The 16109-nt window shown below is 41.9% G+C and overlaps 2 protein-coding genes across 7 annotated transcripts in view; one reads left to right on the top strand and one right to left on the bottom strand.

Annotated features, from left to right (window-relative positions):
* Positions 1-5907, bottom strand: part of col6a4a (collagen, type VI, alpha 4a) — a 51372-nt gene extending 45465 nt beyond the window's left edge. For 2 of the 6 annotated variants that reach the window (XR_006957730.1, XM_047042808.1), the window contains exons 1-4: positions 5681-5865; positions 1769-1870; positions 974-1582; positions 180-782 (exon numbers count right to left, since the gene is read on the bottom strand). Coding sequence is in view for 5 of the 6 variants with exons in the window: in XM_047042808.1 (XP_046898764.1) it covers positions 180-782; positions 974-1582; positions 1769-1844 (1288 nt within the window). In the remaining variant the exon portion in view is untranslated. Of the gene's footprint in view, positions 1-179; positions 783-973; positions 1583-1768; positions 1871-5680 lie in introns of all 6 variants that reach the window. The other 4 variants (XM_047042835.1, XM_047042817.1, XM_047042797.1 and 1 more) reach the window with 3 other exon arrangements.
* Positions 5908-8267: 2360 nt separating this feature from the next.
* ice1 (KIAA0947-like (H. sapiens)) lies at positions 8268-16015 on the top strand. The gene is made up of 20 exons (XM_047027755.1): positions 8268-8498; positions 8609-8667; positions 8882-8993; positions 9104-9180; positions 9265-9302; positions 9396-9478; positions 9666-9742; positions 9852-9889; positions 9990-10072; positions 10178-10214; positions 10307-10363; positions 10471-10554; positions 10651-11054; positions 11198-13726; positions 13927-14092; positions 14213-14373; positions 14544-14734; positions 14903-15003; positions 15142-15240; positions 15510-16015. Exons 1-20 carry the CDS (start codon positions 8409-8411, stop codon positions 15689-15691), a joined length of 4668 nt encoding a protein of 1555 aa, XP_046883711.1. The 5' UTR covers positions 8268-8408; the 3' UTR covers positions 15692-16015.
* The last annotated feature ends 94 nt before the right edge of the window (positions 16016-16109 follow it).

Raw genomic sequence — 16109 nt, 5'->3', positions numbered from 1 at the left:
AGGAATCAAAGAAAATAAGTCATTATATGGTGTCATCATCATAAGATCATACATTCATGAAAATGTGTTTCTGTTTTCAACTAGCTTGTGAAAGCTTTTTACAGTATTATGAGCAATAGAAATATTGTTCACATGACTGTATTTATGTAGACATAACACACAGAGGTGCTTTCCCTCACCCTGCCTCTGGGTTTCCATGGAGATGCACACAGTCTTCAGCATCTCTTCTGACCTCCTCTGAAGCTGCTGGTAGCTTCCAATGCTGTGAAGGAACCAGCCGTACGGCTTGTTAGCAATGGCCTTCAGCCTATCTTTGTTGGCTGCCCCTACCCCAATGGTGAACACAATGACTCCCTCTCTCCTGAGGACCCGAGCCGGTTCCACCACATCATCAGATGAATTCCCGTCGGTTATCACCACAGCAATCTGCGGCACACCCTGCTGGGAGCGGCTCCCGGCGGTCTTGGTGAAGTAATTGGTCTGGAGGAAGGTGAGAGCTTTGCCGATGGCTTTGCCAGAAGAGGTGCCTCTAGGCCAGTAGGCGAGATTGTCTACTTTCTCCAGCAGGGATCTCTTATCTACGAGATCTCCCAGCAGGAACTCCTGATGGGGTTCGTCTGCAGTGTACAGCGCCAGTCCTAAACGGACCTGTTGTTCGCCGATCTCCAGACCTTCTACAAAGGTGTGAAGAAACCCACGGAGCTCCTGGAAGTTGGGCTCACCGATGCTGAAGGAACCGTCCACGAGGAAGACAATGTCGGCTTCGGTGGCTTTGCGACACTCTGGAAACAAAGGAGAAGACAGGTTTTTAGCATCATATATGTGGCTGTTTGTAAGTTTGTAAGAGGATAAGCTGATTTGCAAGAGCAATGTATAGTATAGTACAAGAAAGTCCCTCGCATTAGGGGGTCAGTGAAGCCACAATGCTTGCGTAGCAATCTGTAGTGATCATGGTGGTGTGGTAATCCGTTACCCTGGGCCACCTGGGTCAGCTGTCGTTTGGCCTCCTCAACTGTGGTACACAGCACCTGGACGATACTCTGGGAGATTCCCTGCAGCGCGGCAAAGTCAGACACACTATACACATGCTGTTCATGGGGCTCAGTGGCAATCTCCCTCAGCTGCTCCTCGTCTGCGTCTTTGATTCCGATAGCATACAATGTGATCCCCTGCCACTTTAGAGCGAGGGCTTGCGGCTCCACGTTGTCCTGCGATTGGCCGTCAGTGATCACCACGGCTATCTGAGGCACATTATTGGCGATCCTACTCCCAGCTTGGTCTACAAAGTGGTTCTGAAGCATGAAGTCCAAACCCATTCCGGTTTTGGTTCCACCGCCCCTGTATGGCAGTTTGCTGATGTACTGGAGAACATCCTGTTGGGTCTGGTAGGAGTTGAGGAGGAACTCTGTGTGCGGTGTTGTGCTGTACTGGACCAGGCCAATACGAACATGATCAGGCCCCACCTCAAAGCTGTTGACCAGCGTGTAGAGGAACTGGCGGATCTGCTCAAAGTTTTCTGTGCCTATGCTCCATGAGCCATCAACCAGGAAGACAATGTCAGCCACCGCCTCCTGTGTGCAGACTGGGAGGACGAGAAAGAGCATCAGCCAAGAAAGATTTCTTTTTTGATTTTTCATTCCCAAATCGCACAGTTTGAAAGAAATACAATGGTTTGTAATCCATTCAAAACAATTTGCAGCACGACTATTTAATTATAGGATTGAGTCTACCCCAGAGTACCACAGACAAAACACAAATCCATTCTCACCTCTTTTTTGCGCACCACTGACCAGAATACATCCAGCTGTGATGACGAGGGCCAACAGACCCCTTGTCCCCTCCATGATGGACCCTTCTCTAGTCACTTTCCCTGGAGAAAACCAGAGAACAGTTGTTACACACATCAAAGTCATGGTTGACAATGTCATTTAACATATCAAAGGGAAACATGGCAAATGGCACTGAGAAACTTTGTTTGAAGTTATATAACTGACATGCCTTGCAATGTGCCCCCTGGCAACACATGTTTTTAATGCCAGAGAAGATTGTAATGGTTTCCACATTGACTCCCCCTACATTTGGTGCACATGGAGCCTATGGGGGTGAACAATGGAGGATAAGCACTTGAGAAGCCACAATGTCTGGCGTGTGAGTAACACAGCTCAACCCCATTTTTTATGTGCTGGATTCCCAACGTGTGGAATTGCAAAACATCAGTGTTGTTTTGACTTATACAGAAAAAATCAGACATCCAATGCCTTGAATTTATATCTTTATCTGTCTCTTTGCGTGACATAATTTAGCAACGATGTGCCTGATGTGATAAAGCGTCATCTCCCATCTGTTTTTTATCTTTAGATTCTCAGCAAATCTGTAACTGCAACCAACATCTCTAATCACCTGGCTTCTCTTGCTTCAATAAGAAGTTGCTGGGTTTTGTTTTTAATACCATCCTAAATTAGGTTTAAGGGAGGTGCTACAACTTACAAGAAAAAACATGGTTTTGATAAGGGTCTTATCTTTGTTCTAATTTCAATGACAATCTTGTCTGCTCAGGCCTCAGATACATATAATTACTTCAGGAAACCAAAATATAGACTCAACAAGTGTTAGAATTCTGAATAAAACGATGCCTTTGGGGAGATGTTGAGTTAATTCCCCTTCAGAGGCAGTCTCTGCATCAGACAGTTATACTGAGGTTTGTTTGTTATTAATTCTGAGGTCGTCCAGAGTGTTTAGAGGCCTTGTCAGTAGTTAATCACAAAGTGGGAAGGTTGTACTGAAGCCAACACTTGAAGAGGCAAACTTGTTTCGTTAAGGATGTTTATTAACTATGTTGTAAATGTATTAATTGTTAGAAGATGTTCTTGTGTGATGTTCTTTTTGTGGTTTCAGTATTAAATCTAATTTGATTTCATTTGATTTGGCCCTTTTTACAAGCCATATCACAGAGGACTTGACAAATGCCCATAGAACTGCACAGGGTACACCAAAGTAAAAAGGCTGGAGATTTCAGATGCATGGTCTTCCCAAAGTCCCAACCCAACCCTGATTGGCTAAAGTCCTGAAGTGTTGTTGGGTTTGAATATGTCACCATCAAAATAGGTGTAAGACTTCACATTTATTGTGTTGTTTATAGATCTTTGTAAATTAGTTTGTTCAAACTCTCAAACATAATGGAAAACTCCCAGCACAGGCAGTGCACCATATTGTTAATAGACCAGCAAATATCCAGAGTTTGTGTGATAGTGTGTTTTTTGTGTGTCTATGTGTGTATGCGCGTGTTACATACCATATTCTGTGTGAGGCCCAAAGATTTATCTGAATGCTGTTCAGGAAATGAGGGGGTTGTTCTAATTTGAAACACCTGGACATAATCAAGCATGCCATTTCAAACAAAAGAGTCACTTGAGGGACACTGACTGAAATACTTTACATCCTTTTTATGTTGGTTAGGGTATCTGTATAAAGTTAACCAGATCTGTATATAGACCTCTAAACTCTGTTTATTTCACCAGTGTTCAGAAAACTCCAGGACTACTCGGTTCCCTGCTACAGATGTGGAGATTTCAGATGCATGGTTGGGGGTATACATGTGTTCTGCACAGAGGAGGCCCCATTGTTTGGCCTGTCCATCATAGAGTCTAATCACAAAGCATAATCACTAGCTGCCTTAGAACATGTTCATTCAGGGGTTACTTTAACTGGGGAGAACGTACTTCTAACCCTGATAAATGGTTTGCAACATGAACACACATAAATGTATTTATGAACTATGTTGTTTAGCGCCGACTAATTTACATTTAATTTACTTTTAGACCACTTGGAATTGAACAATTAGTTCCACCCGTTCCCTGGATGGTTAGACGCTCCTTCTGATTGGTTCCAGCTATCAGGAGGAAATTCCTCATTAGGAAACTCAAAACAGGGTTGGATATCTGATTAAAATTGAAATCCAAGTTACATGGTTATATAGTTTTCTAGCTAGCTATTGGTAATTCTCCATCCCTACAAACCTAATTTGCTTAGTCATCACATATTATTTGGCTTTAAAAGGGTCACCAAATACGATGGACATTGTAGTTTTACTCATTGGTGTCTCCAGTCAAATTATTTATAGTTTAAAGTTATTTGCATAAAATAAAGGTGGGGAAAGTGTATGTATTCTAGTCAAACAATACAATTATCTGTGTATTTTCAGCTGTCAACAACTCCAATTTTTCATAAACGTCATTAAGATAAAACCAAGATGGAGAACACCCAACCCCAACCATATCAACAGGAAACCATAAACACTGACTGGATTAATGGACCTACAATTCTGCTTGGTTTTTAGACAAGAACCTTGAGGTGAATTATCTTGTGTGTTTAGGGGCTGTGTGTGTATGTGTGTGCCTGTGTGCATGCATACTTACAAGTTTATCCCTGTAGGCATGCACTGTACGTCCACATGAATGTGTGTGTGGTCCTGCCTGTGTAAAGGAAAATGACCCATCCCCTTACAGCTGCAAAGTTTACATGGCTGTGCACTGAGTTTCAATTCTAACTAACATCAAACCTACGCTGAAAAGTCTTCCTGACCTGACAATTACAGCTGATAGTCAACCAGACCTGCATCTGTTATTTTCTTCTAAACTGTATTCTGTAGATAACATCTTGTTAAGCCACAATCTTCAGACAGATTCCTGGGAATAGGGGCCCCTAAAAGCCAGGTTAATGAGGCCTATAACTTTCACCCGTGCCGAAGTGTCCTCTAAACAGAGTTTTTCACTATAGAAAGGAGGGGGAGGGGGGGGCACCAGACTCTCGAAATAACTTCTAGTGATGTCATCTAGACTGTGTCACTAGGTCTATTTGAGCTCAGAATAATACCTCCCTGTAAATTATGTGTACCTCTCAAAACTCATACATATAATTATGAAGCTAAGGTTGTATCGGTAAGGTTAATACAAAAGTAAGTTTAACACGCACATAAACACAGAGAGGAGAGACCAACATAGACATGCTCAGGTTGTTCATTTTCTGGTCCTACATTTACTAGGATAATCACAAGAAACACGGAGAGAATCCTGGAGGTATAATATAAAGAGTGATGCTTAAGATGTTAATTAACGGATTCCAGAGATACTGTGAGGTTCTAAATTAAACTTTACGCACCCTTGTCAGTACTGAGCGATATTAGGGTTAGAGTTTGGTATATACAACTACACAACAATAAACAGTATTAATTAGACGACTATAGAAAAACTGTCAGGGTCAAATAACAAACTATAAGTCGCTTTGGATAGTAGCCTACTGTCTGCTATAGGCCCTACAACAAAAATGCATAACGGACATTCGTAACTGATAATTAATAAATGAATTATTAGTGCATAGGCTAGTATCTCAGAAACATGTACCTAATGCATTTTAGAGCAAAATATGTAGACAACAAAAGGTTGAGCTCAATTTCAAATCTATACGCTAAAGCAACAGTGTCACACACAGTATGTTTTAGACATAGCCTAGACGTTTGTTAGACTTCACACAAATCTGTGCAGAAATTGGTAATGCATGAAACGACATGCATTACAAACAAAACTTGGCGATGTAAAAGCACCATAGACAAACCTTAAACGCAAAATCTGGCAGAGAACAAATCCATGCAAAACACTTCTACGCGTAAATTGCGTGCACTTACTGTACTATGGGCTGGTGAGTTGTCTGCAGTGAGTGCACTAGCAGAAATGGACCCAAATTAAGTATTGTTCTGCCACTCCTCACACCCCGCCCCAAACCCAGAAACCTGGATGATGTCGGGATGCTTCTTGGGAAATTGGGGAGTTCGAGTTTCCAATAAATTTCCGTAGAAATCGATATAATACCGAAAAAAAAGAATGTCTGCTTCGTATTATATAGTCTACGCCAATCCAAACTGGATCACAGGATCTTACTGTGATTCTTAGCGGTGAATTTGTATATTCCCATTGTAATTGCTTTTCAGAATGTGAGGGAGAAGCGAAGACATGTGAAAGTGCGCTTGCAGGATTCAAAGTTAAGGTTTTAACTTATAACTTTAAATTTACAAATAATATGTTTAAAAACCAAGTTCCAGTAGTATACTTTGTAAATTAGCCTAAATATACATTTTATTTAAAGTATATTTTTATATAATATAGGCTATTTACTAAAGGTGTACTGTAGTGAAACAATTTTTTTAAGTGTGTTCAAAGTATTAACGTTAAAATTGGTAATAGCATGATGGTATACTTTAGTACACTTTTTCTAAGTATATTTAAAATGTAGGCTACTATTGAAAATGTGAAAATGCTTGAAATACTCTAAAGTATACTTTTTTTCCCCACCTGGGTAAGAATGAAGTACGGGTGATTGGGACAAGGGTGCAGTTGCAAGACACAACACAGAAACTTTGAAAAATCATTTTGGATTTTTGTTTGTTTATTGCTTACAGATCTGTGGAATCTCTGAGTGCACCCTTGTACTTTTGTTTCCACTTTTATGGTCTTGTCAGATGTCTTTGTGGATTATCCTGATAAATAAACTGCTAAGAGATGGATAGAGTATTTAACTGAGCTGATGTGTGCTGGGATGAATACTGTGTGCATGTAGATGCATGTTCGGCTCATCACTCACCATTTCCCCCTCAGGGAAGGGAAAGCAGTCCAGTCCAGATAGGTTTGGAAGACATGTGCTTTGAGATGTGAAAGGATTTGGATTGGTTGAACATTACCATGGTTTGTTCTCAAGTACACAATCAAAAGTTTCTGCCAAAAGTTTTTTCCAAATGTTCCTGCTTTTATAGAAATGTAAGCAGTACAATTCCCATGAATAACCTGAAATTGTAAAAAGTTTTTTTTAAACTAAACCGAAAAATGAACATTTCAAGGTTATACAAAACATTTTCAGGGAACAAGAATGGGTTCACATCTAACAGGGATCGCGCCGAACCAAACAGTCCCCGGTATTATTTTCTTCACAGTCCATCTGAAATTCTCTGTCAGAACAGCAGTCTCCTGCCAGTTTATCAGTGATGTGGAGCAGTTGTGCAAATAATAAAATATATATTTTTTTCTATCAACACATGGTTCCACCATTAAACGTTAAGGGGGTTAACGTAGAAAAATATTCAGCTGTCAACTTTTCCAAGGAATCTTGCAGTGAGATTTTTTTGTGGGGCCAACCACTGCGTGTGTCTCACGGCCAATGCGTGAGAGTTGGCGTCCTTGTCTTATAACACATGTGGCTTCACCTCCTCCAGTGACATTTTGAAGACGGGAATACATTATCAAAGACATTCAGATTTCCTAGGAATCATATGGGAAACCAGATGCAGCCTGTAGTAATATTTAATGAGCAGTAGGGGGCCCTCAACACCTTTTGCCCGGAAAGTGTTTATGAGTGTCATCCATGCGAGTAGCATGTACCTGCAGAGTCGGAGAGAGCTGCAGTTTCAGGACCGCAGTTTCAGGACTGCAGTTTCAGGACCGCAGTTCTAGGACCCTCGTTTTATCTAACATAACCATGGACCGGAACAAGATAATCAATATTTCCTGCTGTAGTGAATGTAAATTATGCTCGACATTCAATTATAACAAGAAGAAGGAAGTGATGTAGGCTAGCTTGTTCATTAAGAATCCTACGCACAGTTTTATAAATGAGACCCCAGGTCTTATTCCTCACTTCTATCGGTTAATTTGTACAAATACCAACCTGTTTCTGTACTTAGAAGTACCAAGTGGGCCTGTATCCACCAGCTGCTTCACTTTGTTAAGACACAATGGAAAACAAGGCAGTCATGAGCATCATAAACCCGGGCCAAAATGTGGGGCCTAATTGTGAGAAAAACCTACACCTTTTACTGGGCAGGTGATTGAAGACTCTAAAAGAAAACAAACAGTATGTAACCAGTAGTTAATTAATTAAAGGTAGAATAGGTAAGATGTTTTCAGTAAAAAAAAAGGATCCCCTATCACCATGTGTGAGCTATTAAGGACCTCTGACACTTGTTTACTATCAACAATCGTGCCTGCCTGTGAGTTGGTTTCAGCCTGTTGCCTGCAAATGTGTAACCATTTGTATTTGACATGCAAATATAGCGTTCGGTTGAGAACCCATTAAAAAAATAATTTCAATTTAATTAAGTCTAAATATATATAATAATATGTATATATAATGTTGTAAATCGTTATTAAACTGTCTATCCAGGACACCCCTGTTTTATTTGTAGACTGGCATTTCTTAGAACAGCCCGGGTCCACATTGGGGTCCTCAGTCAACGTGGTGCACGCGAAAGTTGTTGTGAAGTTATTTAGCTAGCATCTGCGGCAAATTTCTGTAGCATATTTACGTAGTTATGTGTACTGAATAACGTAATTGTTTTGGTAATTGTAGATGCCCTCAGTTTTATTATGATGCCTGGGGAAAATCATTCCAAATTGGTGAAAATCGCAGCGGACGCCACTATTGGAGCCTGTCAAAATTGCACTGTTCTGCATGAGGTAAGTTGTGACTCTTTAACTATTGGGAAGCTTCCCTCAACAATACATACAATGTAAACTATTGAAAACTCGTCTAACTAGACTGACGTTTCGTTTAACGATTACAACAGAGTCTGACTGGATATGTGGCGGCTTTCGTGAAATTGAAACAAAAGATAATCGATTCAGAGTAAGTATTGAACGTTTCTCCTGACATTAGCTTTTGTTAGCAAGCTATCTTAGCTAGTTCTTCAGTCATCATGACCCAGTATAGTAATGTTTACTACTAGAGTCTCATAACTGAATCCAATCGTCACATGCCTTAATAGAAGACTAATTGTGGTCTGTGACGTTCATACCTGCAACTGGTAAGTAACCAACCAGCCTTCCCCCTGTCCTTGCAGTGACACCAGCAACTTGCATGCACAACTAGAGGAGCTGCGGCTGAAAATGGCTCCGCTGGAGAAAAGGAACCTTGAGTATGAAGTGATGCGGACAGAACTGGAAGAGACGCGGGTATGAAAACTCTAGCTAAACATTCAAAAGATAAAGCTACTTTCTGCACCTCACATCAAGATAGTTGCCCATCCATCTACTCATAATGTCCTGATGAACCCATCCTGAAGGTCAGCCTGAAGGTCCATAAGCAGATAGCAGAAGACGTGGACAAGCTGAAAGAGGAGAAGAACAACTCTCTGACGCTGTAAGACCCAACTTCCTGATGCTGCTACAAAGAGCCTTTTCATGGTCTACTATGTTGTTGTTGACCTCTGTTTCTCATTCACAGAAGAAAGACACTTGAGAACCAGCTGAAGGAAGCAGAGGGTGTGTCATGAATAAACTGCTAAAATTTGATTCATCCTTTTGTTGTGCTGTTAAATCCACATTACTCACTCTTACTGCTCATTTCTTCATTAGAGAAAGCTGAGAAATGTAACATTGAAAATGCACTCCTGAAGATTGAAAAGGCAGCATTGGAAAATGAATCTCTGAAAGCACAGGTGAGTTATTGGGATGTTTAGGAAAGCATGCTCTTTCCCCTTACTGAATCTCTATAAGTCTCCTGTCATAGCTTGATGACCTAACTGAAATATTGGACATAAACTGTACTTTGATAAACTTTAAACTGTAAATAGGATTTGGCTTGTTGTGGCCAAGCTTGATTGCATGATGCATCTTTCTCCTCAGGCGTCCTTGAGGGTGTGTCAGAAGGTGGCTGATCAAGTGGACAACCTGAGAGAAAAGAATGCTAAATTGTTAAATATGTATGACTTGATTATTAATTCAGGACATCATCCCCTTTTTAAAATGTTTTTCATGATTCACTCATTCACTGCAAATTTGCTTATTACTTTCACAAAATCTCATTTACAGAAATATCAGTGTAGAAAATCAACTTAAAGTATTTCAAGGTTGGTACAGTTTCTTACATGAAATACACTATTCCTAGTTATATTTCTTAGTTCTACTTGCAGTAATGTGTAAATATTGTGCCTGTTGGCTAACTTTCAGAGTCAAATCTGAAGAAGGATCGTATGATATCGGCGTTGCAAGAAGAGAAGAGTCAATTAGAGAGAAGTCTTCTAGATAATCGGGTATAGGCACTATAATCCCAAAACATGGTTTGTTGTTATTTTATATTGCTATAGCGAACCTTTGATTTATGCTGTATTGGATTTGTTTCTGTTTTTGTCTTGCAGTTAAGAGTTGAGAAATTGGAGAAGCAAAATAATAAGGGTAAGAACAAACCATCCAATTAGTTTCCTTCAGAACCATTCTCAGTCACTAGTTTGTCATCAAAATGAAATACATTTTCCTCTTTCCTCCAGAAGTTAGAAGCACTTCAACTCAAGCAACTGAAACTGAAAAACCAGGAGTTGATAAGGGTAGGTGTTTTATCAAGTGTCCTTTTATGTATCACGAGAAAGAACACTATTGTCCTGTTAAATGGGTATAAAGCAAAAATCATCAAGCTACACTGTTCATTTTGCAGAAAGATTCCAGAGGCTCCTAGCAGATCTCTGGTCATGTGTGGAACCTGTATCTTCACAGACAGCAAAGACAGAATGTTTTTCTGGTAGGTTTCCTTCACCTGTTGTGACATTAAACAGTCAAATTGATGGGTTATTTGATACCACTGACTCTTTTTTTTTTTTTTTTATACATCTTTCAGGATTGGTAGAAAACGGCACCAGGCAAATATTAACCCCCGCTGTGAAAGATGGATGCTTACTTCAACTTACAAAATCTCAGAAATCACAAGCTGCACTGAGTGTCCATGGCATCCACCCTTCTCTCACCTCATCTCAGAACACCTCCACGCCAACCCTAAAACCTGTCAAAGCCAAAGATTTAACCGTTTCAAAGGTAAAACCTGAAAGGAAGAAAAAGCGGTCCAAAGAGCCCTTAAACCTCAACCCTGCAGTTGTCAACTGCAAAACGGGAAAACAAGCGTGTGAGCATAAGCTACCCTGCAGTGAGGACAAGGAGTGTAGCAGAGACGTGAAGGCCATCCTGGACTGGTTTAAACCATTGCCTCCACCCATTTCACCAATGCCAGGCTCTTCAGCTCCATGGGTAAGAAAAACATTAGTCTCTTCATTCATTACTTTTAAAAAGGGTGTAAAGGGGTCTGCAAACGCTTTAAAAGAGAATTTCACAATACACTGTTACAATTTAGTGTCAATAAGGTCCATTCACATTTACTGTCATGTTTACAGGAGTGTGAAGATGATACAGTGGATTCAGGAGATGGACAGGACACTCTAAAAGACTCCTCCACCATCACCGCAGCTGAAACAAGTGCTCTTAATGTGAACTCTGAGTCATCGCCAAAGCAGACCACAAACTCGTCTGTAAAGAGTGGATTGGGTGGAGAACCGCCTCTCTTCTGTGAGACTTCAGTACGGACTGACAGTGTTTCCGTGGGGACCACAGCTGGCAGTTTGAGTCATGGTGGAATTAAGGATGTGCCTGGGAATGAGAGGAAGTGTCCTGAACAGGATGACATGGACCCAGCAGGTGGAACTATCCCGATGCCCTCAGAAGAGACTTTGCCTTCAAGCTCGGTAGAAATCCAAAGCCACAATGTGGTTTTTGAAACCTCTACGAGACAAGCTCAAGGATCTGAGACCTCTACAGGACCAACGAATGGATCAGAGGACGTGATCATGATGGACACGGATACTGACCCCATTTCTCATGACCCTAAATTGTCCATTGTGATTAATTTACATGAAGAATGTGAAAATGCTTTTGCAAGTTCTGCTGTAGACATGTCAGAGTCTCTGGAGTCACAGATTAACATTTACTCTTTGAGTTCCAGTAAGGAGAATGTCACCAACTTGGAGAATGACAAAGAACCATGTGAGACAAGCAGTACCAAGACTGAATCTGTAAAACCATCCACTGACATTGTTATAGATTTCCCCATGCATATGCAGGATGTGTCCGTTACTGAAAGACAGAGCCATTGTGAAGTCGTGGAGAACCAGGATGAAACTACCAAAGGAAATCGTCTCGCTGGGATGGATGTTGAAGAGTCCAACAATTCCATAGCTGTAACTGTGGTTCATCCAGCTGTCGTCCCAGATGAGGGGCTTGCTAAACCAGCAGTACAGCCTTTCTCTGGGAAATCCTTGAGTGATGACGCTTTACAAACGAGCCTCAACCATCCTAAAGCTCTCAGTGACGTCTTGACAACTGGAACTATGGAAGGACCTACGGTAGAATCTCCATCTGGTAATGAGAACTCTACAACTGAGCAGAATTTCCAGGGACCACAAGAGGAAGTCCATTCACTTTCTGAAGTTTCTACAGAATGTTTACAGACGAGTTTGCAGAGGAATGAGCAAGACGAGATGGCTACAACACCTCAATTACTTGACCCATTGCCTACTGACCCAGGGTTGCCAAAAACAAAGAAACATGTAGATGAACTGAAATGTATTTCATCCTCTTTAATAACAGAACCGTTGAAATCACCTGAAAATCAAGATAAGATAAATACTGATAAAGTAGTGACAGAGGAAGATGAGATTATTAGTGTCGTATCGTTACCATCTTCTGAGTCCCAGCAAAGTGATCATGAACTCAAAAAGAATGCACCAAAACTACTGTACTCTGAAGAGAGGTGTAGTTCTAATGTTGAGTGTGAAAGTGAATCTCACTCTAATGCTCAAAAAATTGATTTATTAAAAGACAGTGCCCAAGAACAACCAGAAAGGTTACTTGGTTCATGCGCAGTTATCCTTGAAAGACTAAATCCCACTGTTAGTCCTGGAGTTGACTCGGAAGTTGTCCCCAAGCACATCCATGTCCAAACTTTGCCCATGGCCCCACCTCATCGCTCAAAGAGCATTGTTCGAGTCAGATCCGAAATGGGCCCACCCCTTCGCCCTCTAGTGCTACCTCTGACAGCCACACCCCCAAAACCAGTGAAACAGGTCAATCCAAGGCAGGCTATTGGGAAACTATCCTTCCCTTCTCCAATGGAAGGACTTGTTTCTCCTCAGGAAGAGACCCCTCCCATGTCACAGCAGTACTCACCATCCCTCAACACTCCTCCACCTGCCAACGGAGTGCCGTCATCACCCCTGCAATTTGGTTCAGCCACCCCGAAGCATGCCGTTCCTGTTCCAGGAAGACTCCCCTCATCGGCACTAAACTCCACCCCGTCCTCCTCTAGCCCCGCCCAGGAAAACTCGATGAGGATTCTGGATAGCATGTATCCAGAACTTTCTGCCCGCGCTCGGACCCTCAGTATCCTGCGTGGAAACGTCAACCTGGGTATATCTGCAGCCGAGAGTGGAACCACAACTTCCGTGAGTTCCGTCAGCCAGATATCCGGCTTCAAGTCCATCAACTCCTCCTCCACCGCCTTCACTAAAACTGAGCTGAGAGGGAAGAGAACTGGGGTCAATATGCTGCTACCGAAAAGCGCCAAAAGGCTCAGGCTGGACACATGCTCACCTAGTCCTTCTGCCCCAACTGGTCCAGAAGAAGCTGTCCTTGAGAAGGACTACTTACCTGGAGATCCTCCACACCTCACCACCACCCCTCAGTCTAAAGACAAGGTTGAATCAGCGAGACCGATGTCTGTTTTCCGGGCATTCGTAAAGATTGAAGCCCAGTGTTTTGACCTCTTGCCAGTAATCAAGAGCCACCTGTTTGTGGGAAACCGGACAAAAAAGCCCGTCCTGAGGGATGAGGAGAAGGAGGTGCTCTCTGAATTCTCCCAACACAGTCAGGTTTGTCACATTAGGCATCATGCCAAGTTCTTGTTGGACTGTTGTAAGACTGTATGCATCTCACACATCACTAAATAATGTATTTATCAAACCATTCACATACATGTAGGTGTTTGTATGCATTCAAAAAGGGTCCATTTAGATTTTTTTTACAGAATGTTTTTTACCAATCTTACGTGCTAATTTGATGTTATTGCCAGTTGGCAGATGAACTGATGTCGGCCATTCTGTTGAAACTGAAAATGGAGAGAGAGGTTCTGAGCGAGGACCACCTACAGGCCTTCTGCAGGGTCTACACTGGGCTGTGTCGACAACGAAGGGACCGGGAGAGAGCCCACATCCTGGCCTACAGCATCCTCAGAGAAAGTAATTAGGACAACCTTGACCATGGCTGCTGACATATGCTAAATGTTGCTAAATGGGGATTGTTCAAGAACAAGCTGTACATTGTGTACAATTACAGCCATGTTTTTGTGTTCACCACAGATTTCCCCAGCGCAGCGAAGCTCATTCTGTTCATGTTGACCACATGGCACAATGTCTTCTCACACAGCAGTGTGGTTTGCCAAGCCATTCTCACTATAACCAGGCTTAAGGCCTCAGAAGAACTGCTCACCTGTCTGACAGCTTACTTTGACTGGGAGAAGGTATAATTAACTACTATCTGTATGAATTCAAATGGAATAGTTCATTGATCTGTCACTTGATTAAAATGTTCAGGCGCCCTGCCATTAGTCGGTGAAAGAGGAAAGAAAGTAAAATTTCAAGTGTGATTTACCCTGCAAGTCCAGTATTACTATTGTGTTTGCGTCTCCAGAACCCACCTGGTGACATCGACGAGATGCTCACTTGCTCGCTGGCTGCTCTCCGTGCGGGGACAGATATGTCCTTCCAGAAGCACGCCCGCCAGGGAGACGACCTCAGCACCTCGACATGGGAGCTGGTCTTCACCCTGGACCTGCTGTGCTCACACAAGTGCTGGCAGTGGACTTACGACAACATACTCAGGTAACAGAGGGCAGCTGGTCAGTGCCATTGAACATATATTTTTTTTCTTGTCTTATTTACTTGTTTAGATGACTAAACTACTAAGATTTTAGAACTTCCGATTTCTAAAATGACCAAGATTAGTCCTGTGAATGAATCATAATGTTTTTGTTGATGTTTCGATTCAAGTAAAGAGCTGTGGCCTCTGATGAACGCCTGGGTGATCCAGCCCAGGACTGAGCAGACGCCTGTCCGGGATGTTGCTGTGGCTGCTGTCCTGAGGCTCATTGGTAAGTGTTTGTTTACCAATAGAAACCCTGTCATGCAAGTACCATCTCTAACTTACATGTTCAGTCTGTGTAACAAATGCTAGAAGATGTGATGATAAACCACAGTTGAGGTGAAACTCTGGGATTTGTGTTTGTCAGGTCGTCTGGGACAGATGGGTGTGAAGGAGAACTGCAGCGCCACTGTGAAGACCATCGCCAATGTCATCAACACGTTTGGCAGGCATGGGAAATCGGAAGGTAAGATTCAAAAAAGCTCAAATTCCACACACTATAAATGATCTGCGAGGACAGGAAAGAAATTGAAGAACATGGGGGAAATACTTTATCATAGAGGGTTGTGTTTTCATTTTATTTGTATGTTTTTTCTCTTCTTTTTTTTCTCACTTTAGAGTAATTGAGGTATCCGACAGGGCAAGGAATTGGGGATTCATTTGTGATTTAGTAGTAAAACACATACATGGGTATGAATGCCTTGTCTTGTCTTACCTTTTTCCCCTGACTCCCAGGTGTGCCATGGGAGGTCCAGTTGGCAGCAGTCTACACCATCTATGACCTGTCACCTAGCAACCCGAAGGAGGCTCTGGAGGCTCTGGCAGGTTGGCGTGGCGACACCAACCAGCACGTCCCGCCGGCTGTCACCAGCTGCATTACCCAGATAGCCTCCATGTGCCGACAAATCAAGACCTGAGAATCATATCTCATACCAAACTCGTGTGCACACACACTCCTGTCTGTTTCACACAAAATCCCTGAGTTATCCCTAGTGATTGTTTGTTCCACAGAACCATTGTCATTTTGTTTGCTCATGCAGACCAAGGGTGTTCTTGTTAGAAGGTCAATCCTATCAACTCATGTTGGGGTCGGTTATTCTTCTTCTAATGTTTAGATTTTTTTTTACATTTAAATGTTCTGAGCATCAAGTCTGCTTTTGTAAATGTTTTGTAAATGTGTTAAATACAGAGTTTGTGTACTTTTACAAATTGAAATATAAACATTAAACATTATGATTCTATATGCTGTGTGCTTTCTCCATGACCTATATAGTCTTAAATCAAATGCAGACAAATTTATATGAGTTGATTACAACTTCATTCATTACAATGAAA

The sequence above is a fragment of the Hypomesus transpacificus genome, chromosome 2 (genome assembly GCF_021917145.1).
Source record: "Hypomesus transpacificus isolate Combined female chromosome 2, fHypTra1, whole genome shotgun sequence".
In the NCBI taxonomy this organism is placed as follows: Eukaryota; Metazoa; Chordata; class Actinopteri; order Osmeriformes; family Osmeridae; genus Hypomesus; species Hypomesus transpacificus.
This window is presented reverse-complemented; position numbering and strand designations above follow the sequence as displayed.

Excerpts from the sequence above, each read along its gene's own strand:
- ice1 (XM_047027755.1), top strand. The coding sequence starts at position 8,409 with ATGATGCCTGGGGAAAATCATTCCAAATTGGTGAAAATCGCAGCGGAC. Across the intron at positions 8,994-9,103 it reads CAGAACTGGAAGAGACGCGG|GTCAGCCTGAAGGTCCATAA; the intron begins GTATGAAAACTC and ends CCCATCCTGAAG. Across the intron at positions 13,727-13,926 it reads AATTCTCCCAACACAGTCAG|TTGGCAGATGAACTGATGTC; the intron begins GTTTGTCACATT and ends TGTTATTGCCAG.